At 43.4% G+C, this 23,692-nt stretch overlaps 1 protein-coding gene across 1 annotated transcript in view; it reads right to left on the reverse strand.

Moving 5' to 3' along the window:
- Positions 1-23,692, reverse strand: part of coro7 (coronin 7) — a 181,350-nt gene that overhangs the window by 113,970 nt on the left and 43,688 nt on the right. Inside the window, exon 9 of the mRNA XM_063059455.1 lies at positions 18,478-18,560. Coding sequence (XP_062915525.1) covers positions 18,478-18,560 — 83 coding nt within the window. The remainder of the gene's footprint in view (positions 1-18,477; positions 18,561-23,692) is intronic.

Consider the following 23,692-nt stretch of genomic DNA (forward strand, 5'->3'; position numbering starts at 1 on the left):
TTGTGATGAGGCCACACTCAGGTTGGAGGAACAACACCTTATATTCCATCTGGGTAGCCTCCAACCTGATGGCATGAACATCGATTTCTCTAACTTGCGGTAATGTGCCCCCCCTTCACCATTCCCATCGCCATTTCCCTCTCTCACCTCATCTCTTTTCCTGCCCATCACCTCCCTCTGGTGCTCACCCCCCCCCCCCTTTTCTCTATTCCATGGCCTTCTGTCCTCTCCTATCAGATTCCCCCTTCTCTGGTCTTGTATCTCTTCCACCGATCAACCCCCCAGCTCTTTACTTTATCCCTCCCCCTCTTGGTTTCACCTATCACCTTGTGGTTCTCTCTCCCCCCCCACCACACCGTTTAAATCCACTCATCTTTTTTTCTCCGGTCCTGCCAAAATGTCGAAGGGTCTCGACCTGAAACGTCTATTATACTTTTTTCCATAGATGCTGGCCGGCTTGCTGAGTTCCTCCAGCAATTTTCTGTGTGTTGTTCTTATAATCCCCCTAATATTTCTGCCTCTACCACCACCCCAGGCAGCACATTCCAGGCACCCAAGTGTAAAAACCTTGCCCCTCACATCTCCTTTGAACCTACCCCCCTCACCTTAAATGCATGCCCTCTGGTATTAGACATTTAAACTGGAAAGAGTGCAGAGAAGATGTACGAGGAGTAACACACACAAAACGCTGGAGGAACTCAGCAGGGTTGGGAACATTTATGAAGAGGAATGAACAGCCAATGTTTCGGGCTGAGACCAGGGCTCGGTCCGAAACATCGATTGTTTATTTCTCTTTATAGATGCTGCCTGACCTGCTGAGTTTGAACATGCATTTTGCTCCGGATTTCCAGCATCTGCACAATCTCTTGTGCTTCAGATTTGTAAGGATGTTGCCAGGACCAGAGGGCCTGAGTTATAGGGAAAGGTCGGTCAGGATAGAAGCCAGAGTCTCGATCAGCAGAGGGATCGTTCTGAGGTCAAAGAGGAGCAGGACTTGTACTATGAATTGTAGGGCTCTAGGCAGTGTGATAGAACAGAGGCCGAGGAGTTCTTTGAAAGCAACGTCACAGATGGACAGGGTGGTGGGAAAGGTGATTAGAATGCTGGCCTTCAGTCAGGGCACTGAGTACAGGAGTTGAAACATTAGGCTGCAGTTGTGCAAGTCGTTGGTGAGGCCACACTGGAGCTCTGTGTACAGTTTTGGTCACCCTATAACAGGAGGTAGGTGGTTACACTGGAAAGAGTACAGAGAAGATGTATGAGGATGTTGCTAGGGCGCGAGAGCCTGAGTTAGAGGGAGCCATTGGCAAGGCGGGGTCCTTATTCCTTGGAACAGAGGAGGATGATGTGCAACCTTATAGAAATGTTTAAGATCATTAGAGGCAGGGACGTGGTGAACAGAAATAGTCTTTTTTCCCCAAGGTAGGGGAGACCAAAAGCTAAAATGTAAAGATTAAGGGTGAGAGGGGAAGATTTAAAAGGGACCCGAGAGGCAACTTTTCAACATAGAGGGTGGTGAGTGTATGGAACGAGATGCCAGAGGAAGTGGTTAAGTCAGGTCAAGAGAATCATTTAAGAATCACTGGACAGGTACATGGAGGGATGAAGCTCAGAGGGATATGGACAGAACACAGGAAATTGGGACTAACTGGGCCGGCACCATGGTCAGCATGGACTAGTTGGGCCGAAGGGCCTGTATCATTCAATGACTCTTCAATGCTTACATGTTTCTCAAACAGATCAGCAGAACTGAGAGAGGGAGGGAACAGGATCAATTCTCCTTCAGAATATGGATATGATCTATAATCTCCGGCAGAATCTGTGACGAACTCATTCCAAACAATCCAGGACTGAAACACGGAATACATATCATGCTGAAATACCAGAAAGCATGTGGCAGGTGAAAAACGGACACTCAGCAGGGCTGATAGAAGAGATAAGGAAATAATATAAAATGCAGTTGGAGAAAATGTTTTAAGGAAATAGAACCTTGCTTCTACATCACTCCTCTCTTCACAAAGAATATAAACCTTCTGTGGTTAATGTGGTAACATTTTGTGCACAGCAAACTCCCACTAATGGCCAAATGTGCTCATTTAGCAATAGGCATAGAACATAACAGCTCAGTACAGGCCCTTTGGCCCACAACATTGTGACAGCCCCTTAAACTACTCCAAGATCAATCTAATCCTTCCCTCCATTTGTCTTCATCCATGTACATACCTAAGACTCTCTTAAATGTTCCTAAAACACCTGCCTCTACCACCACTCCTGGCAAGGCATTCCACATACCAACCACTCTGTGTTTAAAAAAAACTAACTCTGACATTCCCCCCCCCCCCGTACTTTCCTCCAAACACTTTAAAGTTATGGCTCCTTGTATCAGCCATTTTGACCCTAGAAAAATGTCTCTGGCTGTCAACTCTTATTATCCCATACACCTCTATCAAGTCACCTCTCATCCTCTTTTGCTGCAAATAGAACAGCCCTAGCTCACTCAACCTTTTCTCAAAGGACATGCTCTCTGATCTAGGCATTGTCCTGTTAAATCTCCTCTGCACCTTCTCTTCAGCTTCTACATCCTTCTTACAATGAGGGGACTGGAAATGAACACAATCTAAGTGTGGTCTAACCAGAGTTTTATAGGGCTGCAACATAACCTTGTGGCTTTTGAACTCAGCCCCCAACCCCCGGACTAATGAAGACCACCGAGCCTCATTAACCACCCTATCAATGTGCACTACAACTTTGAGGGATCTATAGACAGGAACCTCAAGATCCCTTTGTTTCTCAAGACTGTTAACAAATTCTGGCATTAACCCCATACTCTGCCTTCAAGTTCAACCTACCAGAGAGAATCACTTTTCACTCTTCACACTTATCTGGACTGAATTCTGTCAGCCCAGCTGAAAAGTAAAGAAATATCTTCTTTTTACGACCTTCTCGGCTCTTGCTATATTTTCACTGTGTGTTTGTAGACTTTGATGATCAAACCGTGAGCTTTATGGAAGGTATAATGACCAAATGCTAGAAGACTGTTCAGCTATCTGGCTGTGCCTATTACCCAGGCTGTGAGCAGCACGGATCAGAGGAAAACCGGTAGGCCACTGGCTAAGCACTGGAATCACAGCTTCAGTGCTCTGACCAGCAACCTTTCACCTCCGGCCAGGAAGACAGGTGCTACTGGAATGCAGTCATTTTTTATATAAATTATGTTGTCATGGAGACCAGGCCCAGGATGTTAATTCTTTATTAAAGCACCTGTACTCTGTGGGAAGGCAACTACTGCAGAATTAGAGCGAAGACAAGGAGAGCTAATAATAGGATTAACGGTGGCCTGCTTTCAGACCTCAGTAATTAGATTATTTAACTAGCTCAAACAAACCAGCTGCCCACATAACCTGAGGTCTACAGCAGGCAGTCAATCCTGAAACCATCCGAGATTACCGCATGCTTTGAAAATAAAGCAGGTTTTCCGGGGAGATCAGACTGGGAAAATACATCCCTAGATGCTTTGCAAGAATGTTTCTTCAGGCAGAATTTGACATCAACATCTAAGGAACCATTAGAACTAAAGTTGTGAAGAAGGGTAGGTTTTAATCAAGCAGGGCCAATACATAAATGGGCCCTTCAGCCACCAGGCTTTTTGCCTATCTACACTCATTCCATGTGCCCACAAAGAAACACGGTAGCACAGTGGCTGGTGCAATGCTTTACAGTGATCACAGATCGGGGTTCAATTCCCGCCACTCTCTGCAGGGAGTTTTTACATTCTTCCCGTGATTGCGTGGGTCTTCTCCCACATTCCAAAGACGTACAGATTAGGGTTAGCAAGTTGTGGTACCAGGATTGTGGCGACCCTTGTGGGCTGCCCAGCACAATCACGCTGATCGGATTTGACAAAGATGACACATTTCACTGTGTGTTTTGAAGTACGTGACACACATTTCAGTGTTTTGAAGTACGTGACACACATTTCACTGTGTTTTGAAGTACGTGACACACATTTCACTGTGTTTTGAAGTACGTGACACACATTTCACTGTGTTTTGAAGTACGTGACACACATTTCACTGTGTTTTGAAGTACGTGACACACATTTCACTGTGTTTTGACACATTTCACTGTGTTTTGAGTACGTGACACACATTTCACTGTGTTTTGAAGTACGTGACACACATTTCACTGTGTTTTGAAGTACGTGACACACATTTCACTGTGTTTTGAAGTACGTGACACACATTTCACTGTGTTTTGAAGTACGTGACACACATTTCACTGTGTTTTGAAGTACGTGACACACATTTCACTGTGTTTTGAAGTACGTGACACACATTTCACTGTGTTTTGAAGTACGTGACACACATTTCACTGTGTTTTGAAGTACGTGACACACATTTCACTGTGTTTTGAAGTACGTGACACACATTTCACTGTGTTTTGAAGTACGTGACACACATTTCACTGTGTTTTGAAGTACGTGACACACATTTCACTGTGTTTTGAAGTACGTGACACACATTTCACTGTGTTTTGAAGTACGTGACACACATTTCACTGTGTTTTGAAGTACGTGACACACATTTCACTGTGTTTTGAAGTACGTGACACACATTTCACTGTGTTTTGAAGTACGTGACACACATTTCACTGTGTTTTGAAGTACGTGACACACATTTCACTGTGTTTTGAAGTACGTGACACACATTTCACTGTGTTTTGAAGTACGTGACACACATTTCACTGTGTTTTGAAGTACGTGACACACATTTCACTGTGTTTTGAAGTACGTGACACACATTTCACTGTGTTTTGAAGTACGTGACACACATTTCACTGTGTTTTGAAGTACGTGACACACATTTCACTGTGTTTTGAAGTACACACATTTCACTGTGTTTTGAAGTACGTGACACACATTTCACTGTGTTTTGAAGTACGTGACACATTTCACTGTGTTTTGAATACGTGACACATTTCACTGTGTTTTGTACACACATTTCACTGTGTTTTGAAGTACGTGACACATTTCACTGTGTTTTGAAGTACGTGAACACATTTCACTGTGTTTTGAAGTACGTGACACATTTCACTGTGTTTTGAAGTACGTGACACATTTCACTGTGTTTTGAAGTACGTGACACATTTCACTGTGTTTTGAAGTACGTGACACACATTTCACTGTGTTTTGAAGTACGTGACACACATTTCACTGTGTTTTGAAGTACGTGACACACATTTCACATTCACTGTGTTTTGAAGTACGTGACACACATTTCACTGTGTTTTGAAGTACGTGACACATTTCACTGTGTTTTGAAGTACGTGACACACATTTCACTGTGTTTTGAAGTACGTGACACATTTCACTGTGTTTTGAAGTACGTGACACATTTCACTGTGTTTTGAAGTACGTGACACATTTCACTGTGTTTTGAAGTACGTGACACATTTCACTGTGTTTTGAAGTACGTGACACACACATTTCACTGTGTTTTGAAGTACGTGACACACATTTCACTGTGTGTTTTGAAGTACGTGACACATTTCACTGTGTTTTGAAGTACGTGACACATTTCACGTGACACACATTTCACTGTGTTTTGAAGTACGTGACACACATTTCACTGTGTTTTGAAGTACGTGACACATTTCACTGTGTGTTTTGAAGTACGTGACACACATTTCACTGTGTGTTTTGAAGTACGTGACACACATTTCACTGTGTTTTGAAGTATGTGACACATTTCACTGTGTTTTGAAGTACGTGACACACATTTCACTGTGTTTTGAAGTACGTGACACACATTTCACTGTGTTTTGAAGTACGTGACACACATTTCACTGTGTTTTGAAGTACGTGACACACATTTCACTGTGTTTTGAAGTACGTGACACATTTCACTGTGTTTTGAAGTACGTGACACACATTTCACTGTGTTTTGAAGTACGTGACACACATTTCACTGTGTTTTGAAGTACGTGACACACATTTCACTGTGTTTTGAAGTACGTGACACACATTTCACTGTGTTTTGAAGTACGTGACACACATTTCACTGTGTTTTGAAGTACGTGACACACATTTCACTGTGTGTTTTGAAGTACGTGACACATTTCACTGTGTTTTGAAGTACGTGACACACATTTCACTGTGTTTTGAAGTACGTGACACACATTTCACTGTGTTTTGAAGTACGTGACACACATTTCACTGTGTTTTGAAGTACGTGACACATTTCACTGTGTGTTTTGAAGTACGTGACACACATTTCACTGTGTGTTTTGAAGTACGTGACACACATTTCACTGTGTTTTGAAGTATGTGACACATTTCACTGTGTTTTGAAGTACGTGACACACATTTCACTGTGTTTTGAAGTACGTGACACACATTTCACTGTGTTTTGAAGTACGTGACACACATTTCACTGTGTTTTGAAGTACGTGACACACATTTCACTGTGTTTTGAAGTACGTGACACACATTTCACTGTGTTTTGAAGTACGTGACACACATTTCACTGTGTTTTGAAGTACGTGACACATTTCACTGTGTTTTGAAGTACGTGACACACATTTCACTGTGTTTTGAAGTACGTGACACACATTTCACTGTGTTTTGAAGTACGTGACACACATTTCACTGTGTTTTGAAGTACGTGACACACATTTCACTGTGTTTTGAAGTACGTGACACATTTCACTGTGTTTTGAAGTACGTGACACATTTCACTGTGTGTTTTGAAGTACGTGACATATTTCACTGTGTTTTGAAGTACGTGACACACATTTCACTGTGTTTTGAAGTACGTGACACACATTTCACTGTGTTTTGAAGTACGTGACACACATTTCACTGTGTTTTGAAGTACGTGACACACATTTCACTGTGTTTTGAAGTACGTGACACACATTTCACTGTGTTTTGAAGTACGTGACACACATTTCACTGTGTTTTGAAGTACGTGACACACATTTCACTGTGTTTTGAAGTACGTGACACACATTTCACTGTGTTTTGAAGTACGTGACACACATTTCACTGTGTTTTGAAGTACGTGACACACTTCACTGTGTGTTTTGAAGTACGTGACACATTTCACTGTGTTTTGAAGTACGTGACACACATTTCACTGTGTTTTGAAGTACGTGACACACATTTCACTGTGTTTTGAAGTACGTGACACATTTCACTGTGTTTTGAAGTACGTGACACACATTTCACTGTGTTTTGAAGTACGTGACACACATTTCACTGTGTTTTGAAGTACGTGACACACATTTCACTGTGTTTTGAAGTACGTGACACACATTTCACTGTGTTTTGAAGTACGTGACACACATTTCACTGTGTTTTGAAGTATGTCACACATTTCACTGTGTGTTTTGAAGTACGTGACACACATTTCACTGTGTTTTGAAGTACGTGACACACATTTCACTGTGTTTTGAAGTACGTGACACACATTTCACTGTGTTTTGAAGTACGTGACACACATTTCACTGTGTGTTTTGAAGTACGTGACACACATTTCACTGTGTTTTGAAGTACGTGACACACATTTCACTGTTTTGAAGTACGTCACACATTTCACTGTGTTTTGAAGTACGTGACACACATTTCACTGTGTTTTGAAGTACGTGACACACATTTCACTGTGTTTTGAAGTACGTGACACACATTTCAGTGTTTTGAAGTACGTGACACACATTTCACTGTGTTTTGAAGTACGTGACACATTTCACTGTGTGTTTTGAAGTACGTGACACATTTCACTGTGTTTTGAAGTACGTGACACACATTTCACTGTGTTTTGAAGTACGTGACACACATTTCACTGTGTTTTGAAGTACGTGACACACACTTCACTGTGTTTTGAAGTACGTGACACACATTTCACTGTGTTTTGAAGTACGTGACACACATTTCACTGTGTTTTGAAGTACGTGACACACATTTCACTGTGTTTTGAAGTACGTGACACACATTTCACTGTGTTTTGAAGTACGTGACACATTTCACTGTGTGTTTTGAAGTACGTGACACACATTTCACTGTGTTTTGAAGTACGTGACACACATTACACTGTGTTTTGAAGTACGTGACACACATTTCACTGTGTTTTGAAGTACGTGACACACATTTCACTGTGTTTTGAAGTACGTGACACACATTTCACTGTGTTTTGAAGTACGTGACACACATTTCACTGTGTTTTGAAGTACGTGACACACATTTCACTGTGTTTTGAAGTACGTGACACATTTCACTGTGTTTTGAAGTACGTGACACACATTTCACTGTGTTTTGAAGTACGTGACACACATTTCACTGTGTTTTGAAGTACGTGACACACATTTCACTGTGTTTTGAAGTACGTGACACACATTTCACTGTGTTTTGAAGTACGTGACACACATTTCACTGTGTTTTGAAGTACGTGACACACATTTCACTGTGTTTTGAAGTACGTGACACACATTTCACTGTGTTTTGAAGTACGTGACACACATTTCACTGTGTTTTGAAGTACGTGACACACATTTCACTGTGTTTTGAAGTACGTGACACACATTTCACTGTGTTTTGAAGTACGTGACACACATTTCACTGTGTTTTGAAGTACGTGACACACATTTCACTGTGTTTTGAAGTACGTGACACATTTCACTGTGTTTTGAAGTACGTGACACACATTTCACTGTGTGTTTTGAAGTACGTGACACATTTCACTGTGTTTTGAAGTACGTGACACACATTTCACTGTGTGTTTTGAAGTACGTGACACACTTCACTGTGTTTTGAAGTGCGTGTGACAAGAAAAGGCATGCAGACTATTGCTGACTAGCCAATGGCTTTCAAACTATACGGAAATCCTACGCTTGAAATTTTAACACAGAACAGAGAACATGACACCAAGTACAGACTCTTCAGCCCAGGGTGTTGTGCCTACATTTTAACCTACTCTAAGATCAATCTAACTGTTCCCTCCATTTTTTTCTATCACCCATGTGCCTAAGAGTTCCTGAAATGTCCTTAACGGTTTTTCCCCACCCCCGGGAGTGTGTTCCACCACACTGTGTAAGAAACCTAGCTCTGAACCACCCCCTATACTCCCCCTCCCCATTCACCTTAAAATGATGCCCCCTGATATATGCCATTTCCTCCAATAATGTATTTAAGGCTCCCTGCCCTAGAATTCAAAGATCACAGCTTGAGTCAGGGAGGGGTACTGAGGGAATCCTAGAGTTTATGCCCAGCGTGGCCTCGCCAGCACACGTGCTCTGCTCCTTGTTATTCTATTGCAGGCTCTTGCACACTCACTGATCCACACGCAGTCTTTAATTTTCCTTGAGGTGGATGTGATACAGACTGGCTTTGAGGTGAAACATTCCCCCACACAAGGGTCATTGTCTGCACACAGCTGGGACCGGTTTGCCCTCGAGTAACACACCTGAATTCTATTTCATAGTCAGCCACAGTATTTCTCAAAATGCTAATAATTACATCAAAGAAACCTACAATTGTGCTGCATCAAGGATTAGTTTAGGAATTTCAGTAAATGCTCAAACCAGCTCTGGAAATGAAGAAATCTTTTCAAATTGATTATAATCCATGCTGCGCAAGAATTTTTTGCTAAAATGGTTTAGTGAAGTAACTGTTCTGGGACCATACTTGCCCGAGGGTGATTGAGAAAAACTCTTCTTAAAATAAACTGTTGGTGATTGGTTTCAGATCTTTCAGCTGGCATTCATCAAGTCAGTCAGCTAGTCACCTCCCAGTATCACCGCTCTGCCAAGTTTGGGGTCATGTTTCAATCAGAGTTCAGGGACCATCTCCCAATCTCAGGTCAAAACAAAGTAATGGATCATCTCCCAAACTTGAGTTGGGGGACCATCTCCAATCTCAAAACACAGAGGCAGGAGCCTGATGAGTTCCTCCAGCATTTTGTGTGTGTTGCTCGGATTTCCAGCATCTGCAGATTTTCTCTTGTTTGAGCTATATCATCTCTGAGTTTCATAAACACAAGTGATTGTGCAGATTTTGGAAATCTTAAGCAACACACACAAAATACTGGAGAGGCTCAGCAAGTCAGGTGGCATCTATGGAGGGGAATACTGAGACACTCCCGATTAGATTCAGTTCTGATGAAGGGTCATGGCCCAATATTTTGACTATTATATATGCTCCCTGACCTATAAGCTCTTCCAGCATTTGGTGTGTGTTGCTCATTACTTAATAGGGGACACCTCAATCTCAATGCAGCAAAAAGAGGGTGAGGCCTCTGTGCTTTGGAGTGAAGGAGAATGACAGGTCACTTGATAGAGGTGTACCAGATGATAAAAGGCACTAACAGAGTGGACAGTCAGAACTTTTTTTCCCCAGGGTGGCAATGGCTAATGAGGGGCATAATTTTAAGGTGCCTGGGCAACGGTATAAAAGTCATCAACCAATCTCAATACATAATAGCACAAACAAGAGACGCTGGAAATCCAAGCAACACACACACACAAAATGCTGGAGGAACTCAGCAGGTCAGAGGGGAAAAAAAGCACAGTTAGAAACACAGAAAACCTACAGCACAATACAGGCCCTTCGGCCCACAAAGCTGTGCCGAACATGTCCCTACCTTAGAACTACCTAGGCTTTACCTATAGCACCCTATTTTTCTAAGCTCCATGTATCCGTCCAGGAGTCTCTTAAAAGACCCTATTGTATCCGCCTCCACCACCGTTGCCGGCAGCCCATTCCACACACTCACCACTCTCTGCATAAAAAAAACTTACTCCTGACATCTCCTCTGCACCTACTTCCAAGCACCTTAAAAGTATGCCCTCTCATGCTAGCCATTTCAGCCCTGTGGAAAAGCCTCTGACTATCCACACGATCAATGCCTCTCATTATCTTATACACTTCTACCAGATCATCTCTCATCCTCCGTTGCTCCAAGGAAAAAAGGCCGAGTTCACTCAACCTATTCTCATAAGGCATGCTCCCCAATCCAGGCAACATCCTCGTGAATCACCTCTGCACCCTTTCTATGGTTTCCACATCCTTCCTATAGTGAGGTGACCGGAACTGAGCACAGTACTCCAAGTGGGCTCTGACCAGGGTCCTAGATAGCTGCAACATTACCTCTCGGCTGTTAAACTCAATCTCACAGTTGACGAAGGACAATGCACCGTATGCCTTCTTAACCACAGAATCAACCTGCACAGCAGCTTTGAGTGTCCTATGGACTCAGACCCCAAGATCCCTCTGATCCTCCATACTGCCAAGAGTCTTACCATTAATACTATATTCTGCCATCATATTTGACCTACCAAAATGAACCACCTCACACTTATCTGGGTTGAACTCCATCTGCCACTTCTCAGCCCAGTTTTGCATCCTATCAATGTCCCACTATAACCCCTTACAGCCCTCCACACTACCCACAACACCCCCAATGACACTTTGTGTCATCAGCAAGTTTACTAACCCATCCCTCCACTTCCTCATCCAGGTCATTTATAAAAATCACGAAGAGTAGGGGTCCCAGAACAGATACCTGAGGCACACCACTGGTCACCGGCCTCCATGCAGAATATGACCCGTCTACAACCACTCTTTGCCTTCTGTGGGCAAGCCAGTTCTGAATCCATGAAGCAATGTCCCCTTGGATCCCATGCCTCCTTACTTTCTCAATAAGCCTTGCATGGGGTACCTTGTCAAATGCCTTGCTGAAATCCATATGCACTACATCTACAGCTCTACCTTTATCAAAGTGTTTAGTCACATCGTCAAAAAATTCAATCAGGCTCGTAAGGCACGACCTGCCTTTGACAAAGCCATGCTGACTATTCCTAATCATATTATGCCTCTCCAAATGTTTATAAGTCCTGCCTCTCAGAATCTTCTCCATCAACTTACCAACCACTGAAGTAAGACTCACTGGCCTACAATTTCCTGGGCTGCCTCTACTCCCTTTCTTGCATAAGGGTACATCATCTGCAACTCTCTAATCCTCTGGAACCTCTCCCGTCCTCATTGATGATGCAAGGATCATTGCCAGAGGCTCAGCAATCTCCTCTTTCGCTTCCCACAGTAGCCTGGGGTACATCTCATTCAGTCCCAGTGACTTACCCAACTTGATGCCTTTCAAAAGCTCCAGCACATCCTCTTCCTTAATATCTACATGCTCAAGCTTTTCAGTCCGCTGTAAGTCATCCCTACAATCACCAAGATCCTTTTCCGCAGTGAATACTGAAGTATTCATTAAGTACCTCTGCTATCTCCTCTGGTTCCATTAACACTTTTCCACTGTCACACTTGATTGGTCCTATTCTCTCATGTCTTATCCTCTTGCTCTTCACATACTTGTAGAATGTCTTAGGGTTTTCCTTAATCCTGTCCGCCAAGGACTTCTCATGGCCCCTTCTGGCTCTCCTAATTTTATTCTTAAACTCCTTCCTGCTAACCTTTTAATCTTCTATCATTACCTTGTTTTTTGAACCTTTCGTAAGCTCTTTTTTTCTTGACTAGATTTACAACAGCCTTTGTACACTTGGGATCTTGTACCCTACCATCCTTTCCATGTCTCATTGGAACGTACCTACTCAGAACTCCACGCAAATATCCCCTGAATATTTGCCACATTTCTTCTGTACATTTCCCTAGGAACATCTGTTTCCAATTTATGCTTCCAAGTTCCTGTCTGATAGCCTCATAATTCCCCTTACTCCAATTAAACATTTCCCTACCTTGTCTGTTCCTATCCCTCTCCAATGCTATGGTAAAGGAGATAGAATTGTGATCAATATCTCCAAAATGCTCTCCCACTGAGAGACCTGACACCTGACCAGGTTCATTTCCCAATTCCAGATCAAGTACAGCCTGTCCTCTTGTAGGTTTACTCTTGTAGGTGTCCCCTGCTTTACGAAAGTTCGCTTTACGCCACTTCGCTTTTCCGAAAGACCTACATTAGTACCTGTTTTCGCTAACTGAAAGAAATCAGAAGAGGATTTTACGAAAAAAGGCACCCGGTTTAAACTTATGTTTACCCGAGAAAGACTACCATGACTGTGAAGCCTTGTGCGGGCAGGTGTGTGCTCATGCGTGTACGTGCCGATTTTTTTCTACAATCGGTTTTGGCTAAATCTTCCCGATTCTGATAAGTGAAACTACACTGTACATACATTATTTCTACTTTATACAGGCTGTGTATTTATCATATCATTCCTGCTTTTACTATATGTTAGTGTTATTTTATGTTTTATGTGTTATTTGGTATGATTGGTAGGTTATTTTTTGGGTCTGAGAATGCTCAAAAATTATTTCCATATAAATTAATGGTAATTGCTTCTTCACTTTACGCCATTTCGGCAGGAAAGGTTTCATAGGAACGATCTACATTCGGATAGTGGGGGAAACCTGTATTGTGTTAAGAAAACTTCCTGAACACATCTAACAAACTCCACCCCATCTAAACCCCTCACTCTAGGGAGATGCCAATCAATATTTGGGAAATTAAAATCTCCCACCACGACAACCCTGTCATTATTACTCCTTTCCAGAATCTGTCTCCCTATCTGCTCCTCGATGTCCCTGTTACTATTGGGTGGTTTATCAAAAACACCCAGCAGAGTTATTGACCCCTTCCTATTCCTAACTTCCACCCACAGAGACTCCGTAGACAACCCCTCCATGACTTCCTCCTTTTCTGCAACTGTGACACCATCTCTGATCAACAGTGCCATGCCCCCACCTCTTTTGCCTCCCTTCCTGTCCTTTGTGAAACACCTAAAGCCTGGTACTCGAAGTAACCATTCCTTCCCCTGAGCCATCCAAGTCTCTGTAATGGCCACAACATCATAGCTCCAAGTGCTGATCCACACTCTACGATCATCAGCTTTATTCATAACATTCCTCGCATTAAAATAGACACATCTCAAACCATCAGTCTGAGCACGTCCCTTCTCTATCACCTGCCTGTCCTCTCTTTCACACTGTCTCCAAACTTTCTCTATTTGTCAGCCAACCTCCCTTTCCTCCGTCACTTCAGTTCGGTTCCCAGCCCCCAGCAATTCTAGTTTAGACTCTCCCCAATAGCCTTAGCAAACCTTCCCGCCAGGATATTGGTCCCCCTGGGATTCAAGTGCAACCTGTCCTTTTTGTACAGGTCACATATGCCCCAGAAGAGGTCCCAATGATCCAGAAATCTGAATCCCTGCCCCCTGCTCCAATCCCTCAGCCATGCATTTATCCTCCACCTCATTCTATTCCTATACTCACCATCACGCGGCACAAGCAGTAATCCCGAGATTACTACTTTTGAGGTCCTGCTTCTCAATTTCTTTCCTAACATTTCAACATCAACTGTACTTTTTTTCCTCATAGATGCTGCCTGGCCTGCTGAGTTCCTCCAGCATTTTGTGTGTGTTGCTCAAAACATAATAGGGTTAGGGGGCCATCTCTCAAGCTAAACACAGGATAAAGTTAGGGGTCTGCTGAATTTCCCCAGTTTTTTTTCACAGCCTCAGCACACAGTAGGTTTAGAAGCCATCTCCCAATGTACACCCACAGTACACTCTAACATTGTGAGTCAATTTATAATAATTCAGCAGGGCCACTTCTAGTTGAAGAGAATCATTAAGACGAGTTGTAGTTCATGGATGAGAGGGTCACTGTATGTTGGTAGTGCATAAAAAGCATCACAATAATGTAGTAAAAGAATTAGGCCTAAGGAGTTACTCTCTCTCTAAAGGGTTACACGAGAAATCAAGGCAGCCATTTTGTTCACAACAAGATGTCACTAAAAGCAAAGCTCTTATTGTAAAAGAAAATTTGGATTCTTCCCCGTCAAGGGTCCTTGCATGCACGGAGGGAGTAGTTTCTAGTCTCATTTAATAACACCTTCACAGCTCGGGCGGCGGCGGGGGGAAGGTGGGAGGAGAGAGAGAGAAGGAAAACTAATGAAGAAGTCTGCCACTTCAGCGTTAATGTGTGAAGGGTACGTGAACTCTTCACACAACATACATCGAAAACCTTCAGGTCAAGTCAAATGCTTCTTGTCTCTTCGTTTGAAAAAAAAACAATGCATTGTACCCAGTAACCCTTTTTAAATTCAGAAATATTGGTTTTATTTAAGTAACACACATATTCAAAATATTCAGATTATTGCAAACCATGGAGGATGCGATTGTACTCAAATGAGATCTAGGAGGCAAGTTAGCGAGAAGAAAGCCTGAAGGCTTGCTCATTCATTCAGCCCCGCGTTAATTCAGTGGGCTGAGCTAATCAGTCATCAGCTTCGTGGCTCTGAACAGGATCTCAACAACACTTTTGCAACCGGAATGATTAGTTATTTCTTTGATAAAGACGACATACATACACACAAAACACCACTTTCTTATTCAAAGCTCCAAAACACACAAACTGTGGCAGCAATAAGTGAACACTTTTACAATGTCTGTGAGTGTGTGCGTACAAGAGAAAGGAGGAAGAGAGGAGGATAGAAGTATAAATGACCTTTACACACATGCTAATCACATGTCTGAAACTGAAGGGAGTGGACACTTCCACTTTAAATATTTCTGTCAGGATACAAACAGCCTACATTCTCAGTGTGGTTTTGCCAGCTTAGTTAATTCTACATTTGTTATTGCTTCTGAAGGCTTTTAGTAATTTGCAATTAGTTGACCTTAAGCTCCCACAAAAATCAGCAAGAGTAATTAATCTTTAACTGGAAAGGAGGTGGTGCAAGTTGCTTTTGAGGCTGAGAAGTATTGATTAGATTGTGCTATGGAGGCTCACACAATGCACAAGGGCTCTGTGGGCCGGACAATCTGTTGCACAAAATCATTTATACCAGCCACTAACAAGGCTCCTGTGGTTTCTGTTCCAGGGTCAGGTATTTAAAGAAGATTAATTTATTTATCACATGTACCTTGATGTGCTGACGTTGGAGAGGGTACAGTAGAATGATTCCGGGAATGAGAGGGTTAACATATGAGGAACATTTGTCTGTTCTTGGACTGTATTCCTTGGAGTTTAGAAGAAGGAGGGGAGACCGCATAGAAACATTTCGAATGTTAAAAGGCATGGACAGAGAGGATGTGGCAAAGTTGTTTCCCATGATGGAGGAGTCTAGTACGAGAGGGCATGACTTAAGGATTGAAGGGCGCCCATTCAGAACAGAAATGCGAAGAAATTTTAGTCAGAGGCTGGTGAATCTATGGAATTTGTTGCCACTGGCAGCAGTGGAGGCCAAGTCATTGGGTGTATTTAAGGCAGAGATTGATAGGTATCTGAGTAGCCAGGGCATCAAAGGTTATGGTGAGAAGGCGGGGGAGTGGGACTAAATGGGAGAATGGATCAACTCATGATAAAATGGTGGAGCAGACTCGATGGGCCAAATGGCTGACTTCTGCTCCTTTGTCTTGTGAAACATGGAAACAAAAGTGAAATGCGTCATTTGCGTCAACAACCAACACAGTCTGAGTATTGTGCTTGGCAGCCCACGTGTCACTGTGACCAGCACAGCATGCTGACAACTTACTAACCTTAACACACATCTTTAGAACATGGGAGAAAACCAGAGCAAATGGAGGAGGCCCATGCAGTCACGGAGACACAGGGGCTGGAAGTGAACCCGCTGGTGCTGTAAAGCATTACCTGAACTGCAATGCCACTTTGCCACCCTTTGTACAGTAGCTGTTGTACTTAAGCTTCTAAACTCTTCTTCATTTTAAAGTCACGGTCATTTTCACATATGCTTAAAGTTCCAAGAATCTCCACTTTGAAATGTTTTACAATGAATTAGTTACTGGGTTCATATATCCATTGCCTTGGAAAAATGGCCCTGGAAAACAGACATTATTTCCGAAATGATCCAATTTATGGCACTCCTTCTAGTTCCACCGCCACAAAAGATCCAGTCACATCTTGCAAGCCACCTTTAAATCTTATTTTCCATTGCTACCATCAGGGAGGAGGTACAGGAGCCTGAAGACCCACACTCATTGTTTTAGGAACAGCTTCTTCCCCTCTGCCATCAAATCTCTGAATGGTAACTATCTCACTATTTCTGCTCTCTTTTTGCACAACTTGTTTAATATATATATATATATTTATAATTTTCAATATATCACTGTATATACCACAAAATAATAAATGTCATGACCTATGTCACTGATAGTAAACCTGATTCTGAAACTAATCCTCTCAATGCATTTCGATTTCTCTAACTTCTGATAATTGCTCCCTGACTCCCCTTTTTCTATCCACCATTCTGGTTCCCCTCTTCATTTCCTTTCTTCCATTCTCCTCGCTTATCAGATTCCTTCTTCTCCAGCCCTTCACCTCTTCAATCTATCACCGCACAACTTCTTACTTCCTCACCCACCCACCTTCCCCCTCACCTATCACCTGCCAGCTTGTACTCCTTGCACCATCTTTTTGTTCTGGTTTCCTCCTTCCTTCCCAGTCCTGATGAAGGATCTCAGACTGAAACGTCGAGTGTTATTCATTAATACAGGTGCTGCCTGACTTGCTGAGTTCCTCCAGCTTCTGTGCGTGTTGCTGAAGATTTGCAGCATCTGCAGAATCTCATGTTTATCACCCTCTCTTCCTGCTCTGCTCCGTGGACTGTCACAAGACCTTCCCTTCCAGTGGAGTATCACATCAATCAATTCTAGTCTTCCACTACGCACACCAATGACCCGCAGGACAGAACAGCAGACTAAGGATGAAATCAAGGGAATGGCCATGATGTGACAAGGATTTTCTGATGATCTAACAGGACAGAGAGAGACTGAATGAGTGGACAGGAGGAACAGTGACTCAGACCACTCCTGTTGGGAAACCATTATTCTCCTTGGGCCCTTCGCTCCCAGGGGAGAATAGGCCATCGCTGACCTCCCGTCTTCATCGTCCTCTGTTCTCAGCCAGTGGACCAGGAGTATGGAACCATCATTACCGGAGGTTAACTGCCAAAGCCAATGCCTTCAACTCCACTAATCTATGAGGGTGGTATGATATCGTAACGCTTTACAGTGCTAGCGGTAAGATCAGGGTTCAATTGCCGCTGCTGCCTGTAAGAAGTTTGTAGGCTCTGCCCAGAACTTCCACTGGGTTGCTCCGATTTCCTTCCCCTTTCCGAAGGCGTGCGATTCGGGTTAGCAAGCTGTGGGCATGCTGTTTTGGTGCCAGAAGGGCGGTGAGATTTACGGGCTGCCCCTGGCATATTCTCAGGCTGTGATGTCTCCACTACAATGCATTTCATTGTATGTTTCGAGGTACGTGACAAACATTCGTTATCCGCTGTTCAGTCTGGGGAATGACATTGGAACCTCCCAGATCTGACATATTTCACACGCATGTCAGTAACTGCAGGAGGTGCAAATTCAATGCCCTTAGTGGGGAGAGAAGATGTGGTACAAGGACTGACCCAAGTGTGTGATACAGGGTACAAAACAGATGTGTGCACTCACCCCTGGTCCGTGTCAATCGTCAGAGTGCTGAGAGGCGTGGTGAACTGCCGCACATCCCACAGTCTCGCTTGCCGCTCGCGTACCTAGAGAGACAATGAAGGATGCAGGAAGTGAGAAAGAACACCCCAGAGTCAGCACCTAGCAACGTATCAGTAAACACAGGCTGCTGGCATGGGTTGTGTGGGAGATACCACAAGGCAATCAGCCATTCAGCCCATTGGGTCTGCCCCACCATTCCATCAGGGCTGATTTATTATCCCTCTCAATTCCACTCTCCCGCCTTTTCCCTTTAACCTTTGACACCCTTACGAATCAATAACCTGTCAACCTTAAATATACTCAATGTCTCGGCATCCACAGCTGTCTCTGGCAACGAGTTCCACAGATTCACTACCTTCTGGCTAAAGAAATTCCTCCTCATCCCTGTTCTAAGAGGATATCCTATTCTGAGGCTGCACCCGCTGGTCCTAAATTCTCCCAATTCTGGAAACATTCCCTCCACATCCACTCTATCTAGGCCTTTCAATATTCGATAAGTTTCAATGAGATCCCTCCTCATTCTTCTAAACTCCTGTGAGTACAGGCCCAGAGCCATCAAATGTCACTCATATGATAACCATTTTATTCCCAGGATCACTCTCATGAACCTCCTCTGGACCCTCTCCAATCCCAACACATCTTTCCCTAGATAAGGGGCCCAGAACTGCTCACAATACTCCAAGTGTGGTCTGACCAATGTCTGATAAAGCTCCAACATTACATCCTCTAATGTCCAACCCTCCATTTACTCCAAAGTCCCATCCTCTAAGGAATCGATGTTTACTTTAGTCGGCTTCTTCTGTGGTAACTCATATTAGAAGATAGAATAGTACAGCATATTACAGGCCCTTTGGCCCACAATGTTGTGCCGACCCTCAAACCCTGCCTCCTATATAACCCCCCCACCTTAAGTTCCTCCATATACCTGTCTAAAATTTGCCTCTTTTTCTCCTTTAATATTTTTTGCTGGCCTACTCTCTACTTTAATCAGCTTTGGGTCATGCTTTGCTACTTTCTAGCAATTCCCCAACTCTCTGACTGATCACCAATCTTCACAACATAATGGCTTTTCTTTCGGTTTGATAGCAACACAGAACACTACAGCACAGAAACAGGCCCTTCAGCCCATCTAGTTCATGACTAGTCCCATTGAGCCTCATTTGGACCATAGCACCCCACTCAATAAATAGTTCAAAAAAATAGGTAATGATAGAGAACTAGAAAATTATAAGGCTAGCAAGAAGGCGCTTAAGAATGAAATTAGGAGAGCCAGAAGGGGCCGTGAGAAGGCCTTGGCGAGCAGGATTAAGGAAAACCCCAAGGCATTCCACAAGTATATGAAGAGCAAGAGGATAAGATGAGAGAGAGTAGGACCAATCAAGTGTGACAGTGGAAAAGTGTGTATGGAACCAGAGGAGACAGCAAATACTTTACTTCAGCATTCACTACGGAAAAGGACCTTGGCGATTGTAGGGATGACTTACAGCGGACTGAAAAGCTTGAGCATATAGACATTAAGAAAGAGGATGTGGTGCTGGAGTTTTTGGAAAGCATCAAGTTGGATAAGTCACCGGGACCGGATGAGATGTACCTCAGACTACTGTGGGAGGCGAGGAAGGAGATTGCTAAGCCTCTGGCACTGATCTTTGCATCATCAATGGGGATGGGAAAGGTTCCAGAGGATTGGAGGGTTGCAGATGTTGCTCCCTTATTCAAGAGAGGGAGTAGAGATAGTCAAGGAAATTATAGACCAGTGAGTCTTAATTCAGTGGTTGGTAAGTTGATGGAGAAGATCCTGAGGGGCAGGATTTATGAACACTTGGAGAGGCATAATATGATTAGGAATAGTCAGCATTGCTTTGTCAAAGGCAGGTCGCGCCTTACGAGCCTGATTAAATTTTTTGAGGATATGACTAAACACATTGATGAAGGTAGAGCAGTAGATGTAGTGTATATGGATTTCAGCAAGGCATTTGATAAGGTACCCCATGCAAGGCTTATTGAGAAAGTAAGGAGGCATGGGATCCAAGGGGACATTGCTTTGTGGATCCGGAACTGGCTTGCCCACAGAAGGCAGAGAGTGGTTGTAGACGGGTCATATTCTGCATGGAACACAAACAACAGGAATTCTGCAGATGCAGGAAATTCAAGCAACACACATCAAGGTTGCTGGTGAACGCAGCAGGCCAGGCAGCATCTCTAGGAAGAGGTACTGTTGACGTTTCAGGCCGAGACCCTTCGTCAGGGTAGTTTTTGTATTCATGGAGCACCATGGTGCTGAAAACGTCTCGTTTTTACTGTATACTATACCAGCAGTTATGGTCGAAATGACAATAAAAAGTGACCTGTCTTGACTTGTAAGGCATGCTCCCCAATCCAGGCAACATCCTTGTAAATCACCTCTGCACCCTTTCTATAGAAGGGTCTCGGCCTGAAACGTCGCCTGTACCTCTTCCTAGAGATGTTGCCTGGACTGCTGCGTTCACCAGCAACTTTGATATTCTGCATGGAGGTTGGTGACCAGTGGTGTGCCTCAGGGATCTGTTCTGGGACCCCTTCTCTTCGTGATGTTTATAAATGACCTGGATGAGGAAGTGGAGGGATGGGTTAGTAAATTTTCTGATGACACAAAGATTGGGGGTGTTGTAGATAGTGTGGAGGGCTGTCAGAGGTTACAGCGGGACATCGATAGTATGCAAAACTGGGCTGTGAAGTGACAGATGGAGTTCAACCCAGATAAGTGTGAGGTGGTTCATTTTGGTAGGTCAAATATGATGGCAGAATATAGTATTAATGGTAAGACACTTAGCAGTGTAGAGGATCAGAGGGATCTTGGGGTCTGAGTCCATAAGACACTCAAAGCTGCTGTTCAGGTTGACTCTGTGGTTAAGAAGGCATATGGTGCATTGGCCTTCATCAATCATGGGATTGAGTTTAGGAGCCAAGAGATAATGTTGCAGCTATAAGGACCCTGGTCAGACCCTACTTGGAGTACTGTGCTCAGTTCTGGTCACCTCATTACAGGAAGGATGTGGAAACTATTGAAAGGGGGCAGAGGTGATTTACAAGGATGTTGCCTGGATTGGGAAGCATGCCTTACAATTCAAGACAAGTCACTTTTTATTGTCATTTCGACCATAACTGCTGGTACAGTACACAGTAAAAACGAGACAACGTTTTTCAGGACCATGGTGCTACATGAATACAAAAACTAAACTGAACTACGTAAAAACAACACAAAAACTACACTCGACTACAGACCTACCCAGGACTGCATAAAGTGCACAAAACAGTGCAGGCATTACAATAAATAATAAACAAGACAATAGGCACAGTAGAGGGCAGTAGGTTGGTGTCAGTCCAGGCTCTGGGTATTGAGGAGTCTGATGGCTTGGGGGAAGAAACTGTTACATAGTCTGGTTGTGAGAGCCCGAATGCTTCGGTGCCTTTTGCCAGATGGCAGGAGGGAGAAGAGTTTGTATGAGGGGTGTGTGGGGTCTTCCATAATGCTGTTAGCTTTGCGGATGCAGCGTGTGATGTGAGTGTCTGTAATGGCGGGAAGAGAGATCCCGATGATCTTCTCAGCTGACCTCACTACCCGCTGCAGGGTCTTGTGATCCGAGATGGTGCAATTCCCGAACCAGGCAGTGATGCAGCTGCTCAGGATGCTCTCAATACAACCTCTGTAGAATGTGGTGAGGATGGGGCGGTAGGAGATGGACTTTTCTCAGCCTTCGCAGAAAGTAGAGACACTGCTGGGCTTTCTTTGCTATGGAGCTGGTGTTGTGGGGCCAGGTGAACACCAAGAAATTTGGTGCTCTTAACGATCTCTACAGAGGAGTTGTTGATGTTCAGATGAGAGTGGTCGCTCTGTGTCTATGAAACAGGGTGAGTGAACTTGGCCTTTTCTCCTTGGAGCAATGGTGGATGAGAGGTGACTTTATAGAGGTGTATAAGATGATGAGAGGCATTGATTTTGTGAACAGTCAGAGGCTATTTCCCAGGGCTGAAATGGCAAACACGAGAGGGCACAATTTTAAGGTGCTTGGAAGTAGGTACAGAGGAGATGTCAGGGCAAGTTTTTTTACGCAGAGAGTGGTGAGTGCATGGAATGGGCTGCCGGCGACAGTGGTGGAGGCGGATACAATAGGGTCTTTTAAGAGACTCCTGGATAGGTACATGGAGCTTAGAAAAAATAGAGGGCTATGGGTAACCCTAGGTAATTTCTAAAATAAGTACTTGTTCAACACAGCATTATGGACCGAAGGGCCTGTATTGTGCTGTAGGTTTTCTACGTTTCTATGTTTCACACCAGGTACTTACCCAGACTTCTCTTAAATGTTGAACTCAAACCCACATCCACCACTTCCACTGTCAACTCGTGCCACACATGCTCCCACCCTCTGAGTGAAGAAGCTCCCCTTCAGGTTCTACTTAAACATTTCACCTTTCACCCTTAACCTATGACCTCTAGTTCCAGTCTCACCCAACCTCAATAGAAAAAGCCTGCTTGCATTTACCCTATCTATACCCTTCATAATTTTGTGTACCTCTATCAAATCTCCCCTCATTCTCCTACACTGTGCGGAATCAAGCCCGAAGCGAGTAATTAACCTTTCCCTAAAACTCATGTCCTCGAGTCCTGGCTATATTATTGTAAATTATCTCTGCTCTCTTTGAATCTTATTTACACCTCTCCTGCAGGTAGGTGACCAAAACTGCAAACAATATTCCAAATTTGGCCTCATCAATACAAGTTCAAGATAAGTGGTTTAGTAACGAAAGAATGAAAAGAGTATCAAAGCCCCAGGAGCACAGGGAAATTTGGCTCATACAGTTGTTCTGCAGAGAGCCAGCACGGGCTTGATAGGCTGAACAATCACCTTCTGTGACATTAGGTGAGATCATTCTTCAGGAACAAAAGTTCCAATCCCATCTTGGCAACAGGGGAGCTTGAATTCAAGTCATTAAATATGTAATAAATCTTCTCAATTCAAGATTGTTTAATGTCAATCGCAGTACACAAGTATAAAGGAGAACAAAATAATCATTACTCTGCATCTGATGTAGCAAACAAAAAACAAAATAAGATAAAGAACACAATAATAAAAACCACAATAGAAATAAATACATAAAATATCTTATATACATAGATTGATTGTATGTCCACAAAGTG

This window comes from Mobula hypostoma, chromosome 9, assembly GCF_963921235.1.
Source record: "Mobula hypostoma chromosome 9, sMobHyp1.1, whole genome shotgun sequence".
Taxonomy (NCBI): Eukaryota; Metazoa; Chordata; class Chondrichthyes; order Myliobatiformes; family Myliobatidae; genus Mobula; species Mobula hypostoma.